The following is a 16569-nucleotide window of genomic DNA, read 5'->3' as shown; positions in this document are numbered from 1 at the left end:
TGAATCTTTGAGGGCATTTCATCATTTTGGTACCAATATCATGGAAGAACTCCCATGCTGCGCTGAGATATAGTGGCAAAAACACCAAGAAACTACCAAATTAGAGATATTTGGCAACTGATCAGACCGTAACTGCTACATTTGGGGGTTTTGTGGTCATTCAAGGTACAAAATGAATCTTTGGGGGAATGCGATCAGTTTGGTACCAATATCATGGAAGAACTCCCATTCTGCGCTGAGATATAGTGGCAGAAACACCAAGAAACTACCAAATTAATGATATTTTGCAACTGATCACATCCTAGCTGCTACATTTGGGGGTTTTGTGGTAATTCAAGGTACATAATGAATCTTTGGGGGGATGTGATCATTTGGAACCAATATCATGGAAGAACTCCCATGCTGGGCTGAGATATAGTTGCAGAAACACCAAGAAACTACCAAATTAGTGATATTTGGCAACTGATCAAATTGTTGCTGCTGCATAATGGATGTGACCCCAGATAAATTTTATTTTAAAATATTTCTGGGTTTTATATGCAGAAAAATTTTCTGATGAAATTTTATGTGGAAATATTCCTCATTAATCTGTGGTTGATAACAAAAGTAGATAAAAAAAAGAACCTGACAAAAATATGCTAAACCATGGTTAACTAATTTCAAAAAGGCCTTCTATGCATATAGCACTTCAAGTATGATATGCAATATCTTCAGGAAGTTCAACCAACCAAATTAAAAATGTGTGCAGGATGGTATCATGAGAGAGGTCAGCACCAGGAAAATAAAATAGTCAGTCAATGACAAGTGACATCACACCAGCTCCAGCCAGCTACCCACCATTCATCCAATATCTATCCACCATCTACCCCAATCTCCCAACCATTTCCTCAACTTCCAAAACTTACCAAGGAGGTCCTTTTCAGTTTTTGATGAGCCCAACTGATCCTCAGTTCTGTCCAGCTGATACTCAGCTTTGGTACCCAGCTCATACTCAGCTCATACTTGGCTTTTTTTCTCAGCTCATACTTAGCTCATACTCAGCTTTTTTGCTCAGCTCATATTCAGCTTTTTTGCTCAGCTCATACTCAGCTTTTGTCAGGCTTGGGTGATGCCAAGAGAAATACTTCTCTTCTAGCTACACCGGCGACGGCGTTCCGTAGCGCTCAGAGGAGCGCAAGATACAAAAAAATAATAATATTATTTTTAGATGGTGTTTAACGGAGGGGCCACAAGCGCGTGGGGTATTTAAGTGCCCTCCGGAGTGCTACAGGGCCTGCTGGGCAGGGGTGCTTAGGTGCCTGTACGTCTGGGGCTTGCGAAGCAGGGGTGTTTGAACTATACAGTTCCCAGGAGTATTGGAGGTTGCTCCAATAGAGAATAAAAGAAAAAAAGGACTCACTCGATGGAGGGAATCCTTAGGAAAAGAACAGGGAATCGGGTCAGGTTTTCAGCGGAGAGCTAGCGGGCAAACAAGTCTTGAGTAGACGGGGTCGAGGCTGGCAGTGCGATGAAGTGGTTGACGATTCTGGGGGGCCTTCACTCGCTCAAAGGCCCACCTTTTATATTGTTCTCTGTCTCCTAGGAGTCGAAGAGTCTGCGACGAACTTCTTCACTAGTCCCCAAGTCCCTCAGCCTCTTGGTTGGAGCTTGGCTGAATATATCGTTTGGTTCTGAGCACAAGATCAGAACTCTGCTCTCTCAGTGCTGCTATTAGTCATGGGCCAAGACTGAATTCTCCAGATCATCTTGGCCCCTGACTGGGGTGCGGCTTCCTCGCTTTGATTTTTGTGCTTTTTATCTCCAGTTGTTTATCCATTCTTTCTAGAATACTCGTGATCTATATATCACGAGTATATTAGAGAAGCAGCACATTTTTCCAAATCTTACAGCTTCTGCAATAACAACCGCGCTTGGTCGCAGTCGTTGAAAGCCTGCACGACCTCCTGGCCAATCTCTATGGTTTGGTTTCTCGAAGTCATGTATTGGGTCTTTTCAGGTTTCTTGGCTCCAGATCTCCTGGTATTTACCAGGTCTCTGGGGCCCAGATTGCTCGTCATGTTTTCCTTGATCTCGCGGAGTCGCGGAGCATGGTATTTTCCATGCTACCCAACCTTAATTCTAAGTACTAGATCAAGCACGCGCGCAGTTTATTATTAGAACCACGCGTGCACAATCTTGGTCATGTTTATGGCTACCTCGTGATCTAGCCTATTATTTTTGTAAAGTACACACCTTTTGGGGGGCTAGAGATAGATAGTTTGGTCTCTATTTTTCATTTCTAAGGCGCGGCGCTCTCGCGCTGGTGCTTATATGTAATATTACATTTTTAATACAATACTTATCTTTGTTTTATCTTTTACTTATGCGGGGCTGTTGCGCTGCAATTTGTTTTCAAATTATTTTAACATAAGAAGTTAGCTGGGCTCTACTTAATTTAGTAGCCCTGCTGACAGCTTTTTCACGCAGCTCAGTCTCAGAATTGAAATGAAGCCTTTTGAACAGTCCTTGCCCAGGTGATGCTCAGCTTTGTACTAGTCCTGGCGCAGCTGATGCTCAGCTTTGTACCAGTCCTTGCTCAGCCTTTTCCTAGTTCTGTCCCAGCTGATGCTCAGCTTTGATCCAGTCCTGGGCCAGCTGGCCAGCTGATGCCAGGGAAAAAGATGATAATCAGGTAGCCGGTGCCAAGCTGAGCATCAGCTGGGCCAGGGCAAAAGCTGAGCATCAGCTGGGCCAGGGCAAAAGCTGAGCATCAGCTGAGCCAGGATAAAAGCTGAGCATCAGCTGGGCCAGGGCCAAAGCTGAGCATCATCTGGTTTTGTCAAATGGATTGCTTTGATCCTGACACCTGTCATGTGAGCCCTAGATTTGCTGGTGGAGAGGAGCAGCATTGGAGCAGTGTTGGAGATGAAAACAAAGCTGTTTCATGTCACTTGCCATCAAGTGACTATTTTTTTTCCTGGTGCAGGGGTCAATGTTTTTCCTTTTTTGAAAAAAATTAGATTTGGATACTTCTGATAATATCAATTGTTGAAGTAAAAAAAACAGAAAAAAAATTTGAGACCCCTCAGCTACCCTGGATTAATCCTAAAACTTGCAACGTCTTTTTTTCAGGAAGAATTGAATGGTGTATGTAAAAATTTATGAATGTTATCAGGCAAAAAAGAAAAAAAGATTCCTGTGGCTTGAAGCTAACACAGGCAGAAGGAGAGAGATTATAGAATAGTATCAAGGAGACATGGAAAACAGACAAAGGTATCAAGAGGAATAATAAAAAAAAAATCAATCAATATAAATTGATCAATATACACTATATTGATCAATATACAACATCGCAAATTCATCCATCTTGGTAGTGACTACGGAACAAATCAGCTCTCTGAAACAGGAGATAAAAACTCTTAAACAAAATGTAGCAGGAATACAAACTCCCCCGCACCTGATTCGTGACCCTAAAACGTCTCAGACGGAGGAAGTCATCTTCAACAATCCTTTGCTAAATGCCAGAAGTAGAGTGTTTCAACACTAAGAGAGATCTTTACCTCCCAAAGAAGAGGAACCAACTGCTCCGCCCAAGCAAAATGCTGCTGATGATTCTAAACCATACCAAGGACAACCTAGACAGACCACCTCTTTTTTGAATAGTTTGGATGCAGTAACCAAATGCAAACTAATGCCGCCAATGAAAGAATGGCCTAAATTTTCCGGAGAAGGAGAATATGATCATATTTACTTCATGGATTAAGTAGATCATCTCCTTGAATGTTATGAAGCTACTGATGAAGTAGTAACCTCCAGATTGCCAAGGCTGTTTGAAGGCGTAGCTTTAGACTGGTTCGTCAGGAAAAAGAAATCTGTCGGAAAAGCAAGCTGGGAAGCATGGAAAAAATTGATCCACAAACAGTTTGGTACAGATGGAGGATAAAATGCTAGCCGCATATGAGAACGATTTCTTTGACCCTACTAAAGATGATCCGTACAAATGGTGTCTGAGTCAGAAGAAAAGGATTGATTGTATCTATAATCAACCAGCTCAGAAATTTGTCACTAAGAAAATCTTGAAAAAGTGCCCTAATCACTTAGAACATGACGTAATGTGCAGGTTGAAAGATGCCGACGTAGACTTGTCTGAATTAGTAGCCACAATAGAAATAATTATTGTGGCCAAGAAATTAGACAAGAAACCCAAGACATACAAAGAAAGGCGTAATCTAGCTCCTAGAGAAAACACAACTGTAGAAAGAAAGAATGCAGAGGTGCCTACTAGAAAACCCACTAGTATTGAGTGTTATAATTGTGGAGAGAAAGGCCATAAGAGACCTGATTTCCCTAAACCCCGTAAACGCATCAACAATGTAGAAGTAGAGTCAGATGAAGATGAACTATCTGATACGGGCTCCCAATTTGACATTATCAGTATGGAGCCTGAAATTGGAGACTGCTTGGATGAACCAGAAATCAATGCCAAATGCAATGTAATACAGGCTGATCTAGGAAATCCTTAACATATCACGGTAATCCAAGGAGATTCCAATTTGCCACAGAAATGGAATTCTTTGCTAGGAGTGAGGCACGTATCAGATGCCAAACTGATGACAAATAAGCCAGAAGAAGGCATGAGTTATACTATGGGAAAAACTAGCTATACAACAGTTATCTTTGATGGGAGAGAAGTTTGAGCTCTTTTAGACATTGGAGCATTTTTTTCTTGCACCAGTACCAATTTACTAGACTCTTGTTACCCTGACTGGAAGAATAACCTTCTTCCCACACCCAAAGCTAAATTCAGCAGTTGCAACTCAGCCCTCAAACCAATAGGGATAGTTAAGTTACCTCTTATCTTCCCGCACACAAAAGGATCTTTGAGATTACACGTGGAATTTTTAGTCCTAGAAGATGCTGTATGTGATTACCTCATCATTGGAAATGATACATTCTGCTTGTACAGAATTGATGTAATTCAAAGCAAAAACAGATACTATACAATAGGTGGTGATTGGAAACGGAAGTTTGAGATATGCAACATCAGCTTTCAGAACCCTCCGGGACACAAGCATGAAGATAAGGAATTGAAGAAATTCCGGCAAGATTATATGTCTCAAGCTGCCATAAGTAGTAACCTGACGACGGAGCAGCAATCAGCTGTGTTAAAAATCTACTTTGAGCACAAAGAAGCCTTCTGTACAAAAGAAGAACCCATAGGGAATATCTCAGGACACAATATTGAGATAGAACTTACGTGTCAACCCCCTTACCCTCCTGCCTTGAGGAGAGCAGCATATCCTTTGAGCCCCAAGTCTTGTGAAGCTCTAGAAATTCACATCAAAGAACTATTAGAGCTTAAGGTTTTGAGGAAAGTAGGCCACAATGAACAAGTGGAAATAACTACGCCAGTGATTATAGCATGGCATAACAAAAAGTCCCGTATGGTAGGAGACTTCTGAGCCCTCAATAATTACACCAAGGCAGATAATTATCCTATCCCAAGGATAGATCATTCACTACATAATTTGGCAAGAGCTAAATACATTACCACAATGGATGTGCTTAAAGAGTTCCATCAAATACCCATTAAAGAGGAAAGCAGACAATTTATGCGTATAATCTGTCACCTAGGAGTTTATGAATATTTGAGGATGCCATTTGGTATTAAAAACGCTCCTTCGCACTTCCAGCGTATGATGGACACAATATTTGGATCCTTTATTAGACTAAGTTGGATGATGATATACATAGATGACATTATTATATACTCTACCAACTGGGAGGATCATTTAGAAAAAATAAGTCTGGTCCTCCGTACAGCTATTACAGCAGGTTTGAAAATGTCAATCAAGAAATGTAATTTTGGTTTTCAAGAACTCAAGGCTTTAGGTCATATAGTCTCTGGATTATCTCTAGCCATAGATCAGAACAGAGTAGCTGCAGTTCTGCTTAAACCTATGCCGCAGACAATTACAGAAATGCAGTCATTTCTGGGATTTTGTAGTTATTACAGACAGCATATCCCTAAATTTGCAAACATCTCAAAAAGCCTATACGAGCTATGTAGCAAAGACGTCTTCTTTGAGATGACGTACGGGAGAGTAGAGCAATATGAGCAATTAAAAAGGCTCATTACTACAGCTCCCATACTAGCGCAACCAGACTACTCTTTGCCATTTATACTGTACATAGATGCTTGCTTTGAAGGCATATGAGCGGCTTTGCATCAGGAATTCATAATTGATGGAATTCCAGTAGAAAAACCAGTTCTGTTTATTTCTAGACAAGTCCGGAAAACAGAAATGAGATATGGAGCCAGTCAAATGGAATGTTTATGTCTTGTATGGGCCTTGGAGAAACTACACTATTACCTGGAAGGTTTTAAAATCATTGTAGTTACGGATTGTATAGCAGTACGGACTTTAATGAACATGAAGACGCCTAACCGTCACATGCTCAGATGGCAGATTGCAATACAACAGTACAGAGGACATATGACCATCATCCATAGGGCTGGCGCCAAGAATACTAATGCCGATGGATTGAGTAGGTGGGCTTTGCCTAATACGCCAGATAATCCTGCCTATGATCCGGAGGATGAGGATGTATTCTCCATTTTAGGCATCCACGTATGTGATATTGACAACGCATTCTTTGAAGAAGTCAGAATCAGCTATAGTGAAGATTTGGAACTTCTCAAGTTGATCAATATCCTGGATAATGAAAACAGTGCTCCAGAATTGATTGCTAGCTTACCAGAACACCTATTGAACCCGTACAAAGCACAATAATTTACTCTGTTAGATGGCATAATATACTTTAAACATAGACATTCCAGTGTGATAGTCCTGAGTAGAGAAAATCACATTAAGAATATGCTGTACGAATGCCATGACAATGCTGGCGCAGGTCACTTGTCCGAGGTTAGAACCTTGGAAAGGATTAAACAGCCAGCCTGGTGGGTTGATTGGAAAAATCAAACTAGAGCATATGTTAAATCCTGTGGAACATGCCAAAAAGCCAATAAACAGACTGGAAAAAGATTTGGGTTATTGCAGACAATAGCAGAACCCAAAGCTAGGTGGGAAATTATTAACATGGACTTTGTGACAGGACTACCACCGGGAGGAGCCTTCTCGTATAACTCCGTCCTAGTGGTGGTAGATAGATTTTCTAGGAGAGCTAGGTTCATACCACATCACAAAGATGATACCGCTATGGAGGTAGCTATGTTATTCTGGAATAGAATCATGGCTGATGTGGGCATCCCAAAAATTATTATCAGCAACAGAGATCCAAAATTTACGTCAGAATTCTGGAGAAATCTCCATGATATGTTGGGTACCAAATTAGCCTTCTCAACTGCGTATCATCCACAAACGGATGGTCTAGCAGAAAAAATGATCCAGACACTGGAAGATCTTCTACAAAGGTTTTGCCCCTTTGGGCTGGAGTTTAAAAATAGTGACAAGTATACACATGACTGGGTTAATTTACTCCCTGCCCTAGAAATGGCCTACAATAGTAGTAAACACTCTACTACTAAAGAAGCGCCGTATATCTTAGAAAGGGGTTGGATTCCCAGACTACCGAAAGATACTCTTAATGACAAATTACCACTAGCACATCCTACAGCTTTAGACTTTAAACAGATGCTGGAAGCCGCAAATAAACATGCTGCTAAATGCGTTCAAGAAGCGGCTGAGTACAGTAAGATGCGTTGGGATAAGAGTCAAAAAGAACCAGAATTCTGTATAGGAGAAAAAGTACTTCTTTCTACCGTAAATTTTAACAATTTGGGAGGTTGTAGAAAACTCAAACCTGCCTTTGTAGGACCATTTGTGATTAAAAACTTACATGGTAAAAATGCAGTGGAAGTGATTCTTACAGAGGAATTCAGCAGGAAACATCCCTTGTTTCCAGTAAGCTTAATAAAAAGATATGTTCACAGAGAGAATGAACCAGCCCCCCAACCTTCAGCCGTACCAATAGAGGAGCCTCCTACAAAGGAACAACTTAAAGTACATAAAATCCTCAAAGATAAAAAAGAGAGAGTTTTAGGTAAAGATACAAGGTTATACCTAGTGAGATACAGAAACCAGTCAGCAGATAAAGATGAATGGCTACCCAAGAATAATATCCCAGATGGAGCAATTCACCTGCGCAACTATAGAGTTTCTAAATGTAAATAGTTCAGCTAAGTTACGAGTAACTTATCTTGGTGAGAGGGAATGTCAGCCGGGCTACTATAATAAGTTGGAGCCCGGCTAACTATTGGAACATTACAAAAAATTGTATGTACCAATAGCAGCGCAGAGCGCCGCGTACAAAATAAACTTCTTTCTTGGAAAGTCCTAGCTGCGGTGCGGAGCGCCGCGCACAGAATAAATACATATATAATAATAAAAAAGATCCTTTAGACGAGTAAGGATAATAAGCTCCGGCCAAAGAATTGGCAGGAGAAAGAATTACAGTTCAAAACCCGTTCTCAAGCCAAGAGAACGGGTTGCAAGACACTCTCAAGAGACTACTAAACTGAGAGTATTCTCCATGAGAAATAGAAGGACTTTGGTCGGGGAGGAGAGAAACAGAATTATACTACTCCTCCTCCCCCGGCCAATGATGGAACACAAACCACGCTATTACTCGAGCCGAGGAATAGCAAAAAGATTGAATAACAAATACAATGAACAGGAGTGTAGGGACTAGTAGAATCCCCCTTCACTCCCGTCACCCTTGTCAGAAGCACTGCTTCCTCCGGCCGAGAGACCAAGGAAGCATTTGCAATAAGAGCTACACCCTACCGGTTGTAGCTCGAATATATAATTGAGGGCCTTCGGGCGAAGGAAGGCCCCTCAGATACCATTATAACCAATTTGCAGCCTTGCCAGACCCGCCCTCGTCCTATCCAACCAGCGCGCCCTCTGACCAAGCTCCAACTACGGTTTTTTTGGAATCAACAGCCTTTTTTCCCGCAAACCTACCTTAAAAAATGAAGTTTGCGTTTTTTTGTCTTTCTATTGGGATTTCTATCCCTATCTATATCCTGGGTGCAAGTAATCGCGCAAATACCCCCTTTTTCAAGGGCCCCAGAAGTCACAGGACACAAAAACCCCTGCGCATTTTGTGTGCAGGCCCTGTAAGAACCGCGGAGGGCACTAAACCACCCCAGGCGCCCCTGGCCCCTCCGTTAACCCCTTTTTTGGGTTCATTAGAAATAGCTTTTTTTGCTATTTTGCACTTTTACTGCGCATTTCGCGCGCTACCGCACCGTGCTCTGTCGCTGGCGTAGCTAGAAGAGTATTCATACTCTTGGCATCACCGAGCCTGACAATCTGAGGATAGTACCCTATATGTCTGTACTTTATAAGTATCTTCCAACATCTTTCTGATCCATTTTGATTCTTGTGCAGCGGATAAGTATGCTCTATATTCCAATTCTGTAGAGGATAGACTTATTGCTGATATCTTCTTGGATCTCCATGAGATAAGATTCTTTCCCAGAAAATAGGTAAAACTACACGTGGATTGTTTCAAATCATTTTCAGCCCAACTGGCATCAGTATATCCTACAAGATTAAAATCTTCACTCTTAACATATTCAAGACCTAAGCTTTGAGTTCCTTTTAAATATCTCAGGCATCTCTTGAAGGCATGACAATGCTTCATTCTTGGCTTTTCCAAGAACTGAGATAATATTCCTACTGTATAGGTAATATCTGGTCTGGTGCATTGTGATAGGTAATTTAAACATCCTATTGCTGCTCTATAATCATGTCCAGATCTACTGAACTCTATTATCTCTTCTTCTGTTGCTTTTTCCAACTTGATATTGGATTGCATAGGAGTTCCAAAGGTTTTTGCATCTTCCATATTATATTTAGTCAATAATCCTTTGACATAATGCTCTTGGTCAACTCTAATTGATCCATTTGGATTGTGAGAAATCTTCATTCCCAAAACATGTTGGGCTTTGCCCAGATCTTTAATTTTAAAGTCTTTTTTAATCATTTTTAACAGTTCTTCTTTCTCTGGTCCTATGACAATTAAGTCATCTACCCATACAAATGATATTGTGCCATTTTTAATAAATAGGCATGGGTCTGCTTCACTTATCTGAAATCCCTTATTTTCTAACCAGCTGGACATGGTATTATACCATGATCTTGCTGATTGCTTCAAACCATATAGTGACTTCTTGAGCTTCATGATGTAATCATTATTACCCCCCCCCCCCCCCTCAAGAAGTTATCTATATTTTGTTTTCTAAGGGTTTCTGGCTTGGTTTCAATTAACCATTCTTCAAATCCTTCTGGAATTTGCATATAAACAGTTTCATCCTCTTCTAAAGGGGCATTGAGGTATGCGGTTACAAAATCAGCTTGTCTGATTTCTTCTCCTGTTTCTACAGCAAGAGCAATTAAATATCTTAAAGTTGATAATCTACCTGTTGGTGAGAATGTCTCTTTGTAATCAATGCCTTCTTTCTGCTTAAAACCTTGAGCAACACATCTTGATTTGTATCTTTTAAGTTCTCCTTGTTCTTTGAATTTCTGGGTTAATACCCATCTACTTCCAACCAAAGTCTTTTCTTTTTCAACATCAGATCTTTCTATTATCTTAAATACTTGGTTGTTTTCTAATGAATCTAATTCTTCAAATATAGCAGTTTTCCATTTTTGCTTGTCTGACAGCTTCATTGCTTGTTTGTAGCTATTTGGAATAACTCTGTTCTCCATTTCAAATGAAGCTTGAAATGACATGGCATTTTGCTCTTCTTCTATGAGTTCTTCTATGACTTCAACGTAAGCACAGTTTGCTCTCCATTTGCCATATTTATCCTCCACTAGAGGCTAAGGCGGCTCTGCCGCTGCAAATCCAAGGTAAAAGACCCAGGCCTTTGCAATCTTCAAATTAATTGTGCAGTTCACCATTCTTCTAACTGATGAATTAAGCAAGTCTTTAGGCTTTTTTTAGTAGACCATTAAATTTGACCAGAATTAAGCAAAAGTTCTTCCTAATTAACAAGAGATAGAAAATAAACAGTACAGTGCAGCTTTTCACAACAAAAAGTGGGTATTTATCAGCACAAACTATATACAAAATTGGATTGTTTCTACATGATATGGTATGACTTCCCCTTGGTTCTGCAACCCCTATAGATTTCAATTTATACACCACAAAGTTTAATTTTTGGCAAAATTAACATGTTTTCTTAAGCCTAAGATTCAATACTTTATTTTGTGTGGGTTGTTGTTTTGATAAATAGTTCAATTTGAGATTTACAGCCACATCTCAAGTTTTCTGAATGCCCATGAGAAGTCCTCCATTGTGCCTGGTATAATTACTGGGAAAAATTGCCACATGTTGTAAATGGGGAGTTCTTCCCTACACAAATCTGAAGATTTAACATAGAAAATTGATGCTGGTCAAATAGCTTGATTTAATATTTAGTGGTGCCATGAAAAACCCAGCCAAGAAGGCTTTAAAAAAGTATGTATCCTAATAGCTTATGCATTTAAATTCCCATCACAATAAATAAACAAAAAAATCACTATAGTGTTTCCCATATTGTAGGCATAAAGAATAAGATATGATTCACCAATATGATTTTTTGGTCAGAAGATTTAATGAGGCAGTTGTGATTCAGTCATGCAATATTACATAAAGAGCCAATGTTGTCATTCAAAGCTTTGAAGTCCCCGGTTTGATGTATATAAATAAATTTTCATGCAAATTGGTCTGCTCAAATATCACTCATAAAACCTATTGCAAAGTACCCAAGAAATCCAAATATACTCAAATAATGGATACATCTCGGGATATCTGATTGGGCTGTACAATGCTGAAGGGATTGGAGAAGTGCTCGGTCAGGATATTGAGGGAGAAGAAGGGGGTGGCCTGCTTGGCGCTGTCTTTGATCCAAGAAAATCACACATGGCCTTGGGGAAAGGACAAGAGAAGGAGAGGCAATGTAAACGGGCAAAAGGCTCCCTGGGATGGCAGGGCTTGAGCCTCGAGACAAGCTGAGGATTGCTTGGGGATGGCTCAGAGGACTAGTTGTGTGACCGGCGGGGGCTTGGGATGGGTGGAATTGACCAAGGATCCTGGAACAGTTTTGGGGAGGCCGCCTGTCCAGAAGGCATAGATAGCCCACCTTGAGACTTACTACTTTGGAATTTACGCTTCCTTTGGCTGGTTTGCAAACACATGGTATCCATCAAGATCAATAAATAAGAAGCCATTGCTTTGGCTTCGACTTGAATGCTGGATTGGAAGGACGCAGCTCCATGCACACAATCTCCTTCTCCTAGTCTGCATGGCTCAGCAGAGATGAGGAGAGCCACAGCTCTTCATGTTGCTTGCTTCTGGTCAATTTCAGTACCACAAGGCTTTGATCATTGACGCTGGGCAGTTGAACGGACAAGAAGGGTAAGAGTTGAACTCAGATGGCGCATGAGATCCGCAAACGGTCACACTATATTCTATGTGATATGATCTGGATGTGCGGGCTCACCTTGGGACAGCAATCGCGACCAAGCCGAAGCGCAAGTTCACTGCATACGCGGGGATGGCGGGCTGTTAGCCAATCCGGGTGACAGGTTCGTGGACGCTACGGACCATTGACTGCACTCCTCTGTCCGTCGGCTGGGCACATGCCCAGAAATCTGAGAAGACTCAACTCAGAAATCCCACTCACTGGAATACGTCATCAACCGCATGGAGACTGGGAACATCAAGTGCATTGGTCAGCAAACCCCTTTTTTTTGGAACAATGAGGAAAAGATGAAAGAGCAGACCTGATCTATCAATCAGCCAGCAGAGTAGAGCAAGGCCATGGCCAAAATGGGTGAGGCACTATTATTGGTGATACGGGCCTTGCGCTTGGTGGCCAGGGAGAGCAGGAGAGGGTTGGATGGGCTTTGATTATCAAGGCTGTGGGGCTGCAGCCTGGAGCGTCCGGGGTTGAAGTTGGTCTGTTTCAACCAGTTGGCATGCCATCAATTTGAAACTGGTAACACAAGACCGTCCACGTCAGTGGCAAGGGTATGGTGGGCATTGATGTGGCTTTGGACAGGAGGCCGTGGTGCTGGATGCGGCCATGTAGAATCTCATGAGAAGTTTTTCTTGGGCGGTAATTTCTTCTTCTTGCCTGGAGCACGATTGTTCAAGATTGAGCTTTCAGTCGTGATTGATTCACACTGATGTCAAAGCAGAAAAAAAAAACAGTCCATGGCGCATTTGTAAAAAAAAATGCGGATTGAAATAAGGGGTCAACAGCTTGAGGGTGGGGGAGAAAGATTTGCTGACCTTGTTAATGAGTTTCCAGTCTTCCAAGACGTTGGTGATAAACTCGACGATAACATTCTCATCAATGGGCTTGGGCAATAATTGAAATCCAATAGCTCTGTTGATAAGCTTCCAATCGGGGTTGATGTACTGAGCAGAGATTTTAAGGTAGGAGGACGTATATTGACAGGACCCTCATTCAAAGGTGAGCGCAATTTTACCGTGCTGCTCATCAAGCTGTTTGGCAATCACTGCTTTCCGTTTCCTGTGCAAGTTCATATAATCTTCTTGAGGGGTGGTTTGGTTTTCCTGTGGCTTGTGGTTGGGCCTGGTCTTCTTGCGCTTGCTGAATCAGAGGGGCTTGTTGGGCTGGAGGTTGAGGCTGTCAACAAGGGGCAAGTTTTGGATGGCTGGTTTCGAGGGGAAGGGGATCCTGGCAAGGGCCGCGGTGCATAAGATATTACTGGAATATATCCATACATAGCAACATTGGTGTCAAAGGGACATGGCGGTGGCGCCGCAATGCCCCTGACAGGGCAAATTCTAAGGTCAATTTAGGCTTGATGTTGACCAGAATGGCCAGAAGATCCAAGCCGTAGCTAATGCCTTGCGGGTGAAAAATACATACAAAGGTGGCGTGGGCCGTGGTGGTGGTGTTGCTGTGAACATGCAAGCGGAGTCCAGGCTAGTCCAGGGCAAGGCTGGAGGCGAGCTTGCTGGTCCATGGCGTATAAAAGGGGGAGGAACTTGTGTTTGGCTAATCCCCCAGGCTTCCTCTGTCGCTGTACTTCCAGCGTGCGGTTTGTCCTCACCCCCTCCGCTGTTGCAATTGCGCAGTTTGAGGGGCTAAAATCGTTGGCCCCCCTTTGCATAATGCCTTCAATGCGGCGCGCTGGGGGTCATCCTTTCACTGTTTTTTAACCCTGCTAGACAGGGATGGACAGTGGGCCACGGTGCATCAGCTTGCTGATGTTAGGTGGCTGGTTGCAGGTTGTTTTAAAATTTTGCTTTTTTGTTAATTTTGGCATTTGTAGAGGGAAAACCCTTCTTTTTTTCTTTCTGAAAGTTGTAGAGGGGAAACCCTTGATTTTTTCTTGTGATTTTTGGTGATTTGTAGGGGAAACCCTTGAAGTTTTGTTTTGTGATTCAGAGACTTTAATAAACTTGGATATTTCTAATTCTTTCACTTCTTCTGACTGGTTCTACAGGCTTCATAGCTTCTTCAACTTGGGATTTTCCATTTTTTTCTATCACTTCAGTATCATTTTCTTTGACTGGTAAGATTGGATTTTCCCATGTATCTTCAACAACTTTCTTTAATGGGAAAACGTCTTCTTGGAATTTTACATCTCTGGTTCTTATGACCTTTCTGTTTTCAGGATCATATATCCTACAACATGTACTTAACTGCTCATAACCAATCATGATTCCTTTCCTGCTTCTGGATTCTAATTTTCCCACTTTTCCATAGTGGCTAATATTATAGTAAACCAAACATCCAATGGTTTTTAACCTCTTATTATTGGGTAATTCATTCATGAACATTTCAAATGGACAGCCTCTCTTTGTTTCAATTACCTTATGTAAGTAGCTTACTGTAGACAATATTTCTGCCCACAAGAACTTTGGGAGACTAGCCTCAATCAAGATAGTCCTAACTCTTTCCATAAGAGTCCTCTTCATTCTTTCTACTATTCCATTATTCTGAGGAGTATGAGGAGTTGTTTTTATGTGAGTAATACCAAAATCTCTTAAAACATCTTGGAATTCTTCTCTAATGAATTCACCTCCTCCATCAGTAATAATTCTTCTAAGGTCCTTTAAGATTCCCATTCTGTGCCACTTTTTTAATAAGAACATGACTTCTTCTGCTGTATCATTTTTATTTCTTATAGGTTTGACCCATATGAAATTACTAGCAGTATCAAATAAATTGATAAAATATTTAGCTCCCCCTAGTGATGCAGGACTAAATGGGCCTGCCAAATCTATGGAGCATTTTTCTCCTACTTTAACTGTTCTTTTTCTAGCCTTTGAAAATTTGTTTCTAGTCATTCTGCCAAATTTGCAGCTTTCACAGTTTTCATCTGTCATCTTGTGACCTGATCTGCTATGCATGATAGAGGAATAAACACTAGCTTCTATTGGTTTTAAATTAGCATGTAATAGTCTTGATTTAACTTCTCCATCAAATATAATTTTGTCTTTCTTTTTCATGTGGAACATTTTTCCAACATTTTCAATTTGGATTCCATGGCTCCATAAGTTACTCAAAGATAACAAATTGTATGGTAATTCTGGAACAAAGTACACTGTTTTAAGCTCAATTTTTTTTTTTTTATACCAATAAGTTTAACATTGCCTTTTCCTTCAATTTTTATTGATCTGCCTTTTTCTCCAATATTTACATTGCCATTACATTCAATAAAATTACTAAAGAATTTCTTCTGGTTAAACATATGGTCAGTACAACCTGAATCCACTAAGATTCCACTAGGTCCTCTGTCTTTCCAGAAGGAAGCTAAAAAATTGGGTCTGGATTGTGTTGAGTTGTCTGTTAGTCTGCTACCATGATGTATCACCACAGTATGGAGGGCTGTTGGATCGACCCATGAGCACTACCAACCAACCACCCAGCTGGCAGCCACAAGCGTCTGTAGCCTAGTTGGTAAAGGCAGCACTCTAGTATGTGTCTCAGCATAGCTGAGGTTGTGAGTTCGACTCTCACCAGAAACATCTTCATTTTACAGTCTCTACAGGTTATGAGCCCAGAGCTACCTGAGCGCTACTCGCTTACAATAGAGACTTGATGAATTTGTGAATGCTTACTTGTAAGACCACGCAAACCCCTATAAGCCTACATCTAGATCACGGGTTCAATCCCTACGCTGATCATCTTTCCTGGGTCTCATTCCCACTCTCTCTTGGGGTCAATCCCCACTTTCCATCATGTAGCAAGGGGGGGTGTTGAGTTGTCTGTTAGTCTGCTACCATGATGTATCACCACAGTATGGAGGGCTGTTGGATCGACCCATGAGCACTACCAACCAACCACCCAGCTGGCAGCCACAAGCGTCTGTAGCCTAGTTGGTAAAGGCAGAACTCTAGTATGTGTCTCAGCATAGCTGAGGTCGTGAGTTCGACTCTCACCAGACACATCTTCATTTTACAGTCTCTACAGATTGAACTTGTCTAATCCAGGATACCTCCACGTTTCTTTGGTGAGAGGAGGCTGTAGCACTCTCTAGCACAGCTTGGCAGCACTCTTCTTAAGAGGTAGCATTGCCAGTGGATGTG

The 16569-nt window shown here is 41.4% G+C and overlaps 1 protein-coding gene across 1 annotated transcript in view; it reads right to left on the bottom strand.

The window, feature by feature from the left end:
- Nucleotides 1-13094: 13094 nt before the first annotated feature.
- The window catches only part of PtA15_9A529 (uncharacterized protein), a gene marked incomplete at both ends in the record, with an annotated part of 124466 nt that continues 120991 nt past the window's right edge, over nt 13095-16569 (bottom strand). The window contains 2 exons of the mRNA XM_053172747.1: nt 13095-13184; nt 13294-13422. Coding sequence (XP_053023957.1) covers nt 13095-13184; nt 13294-13422 — 219 coding nt within the window. The remainder of the gene's footprint in view (nt 13185-13293; nt 13423-16569) is intronic.

This window comes from Puccinia triticina, chromosome 9A, assembly GCF_026914185.1.
Source record: "Puccinia triticina chromosome 9A, complete sequence".
NCBI lineage: Eukaryota > Fungi > Basidiomycota > Pucciniomycetes > Pucciniales > Pucciniaceae > Puccinia > Puccinia triticina.
This window is presented reverse-complemented; position numbering and strand designations above follow the sequence as displayed.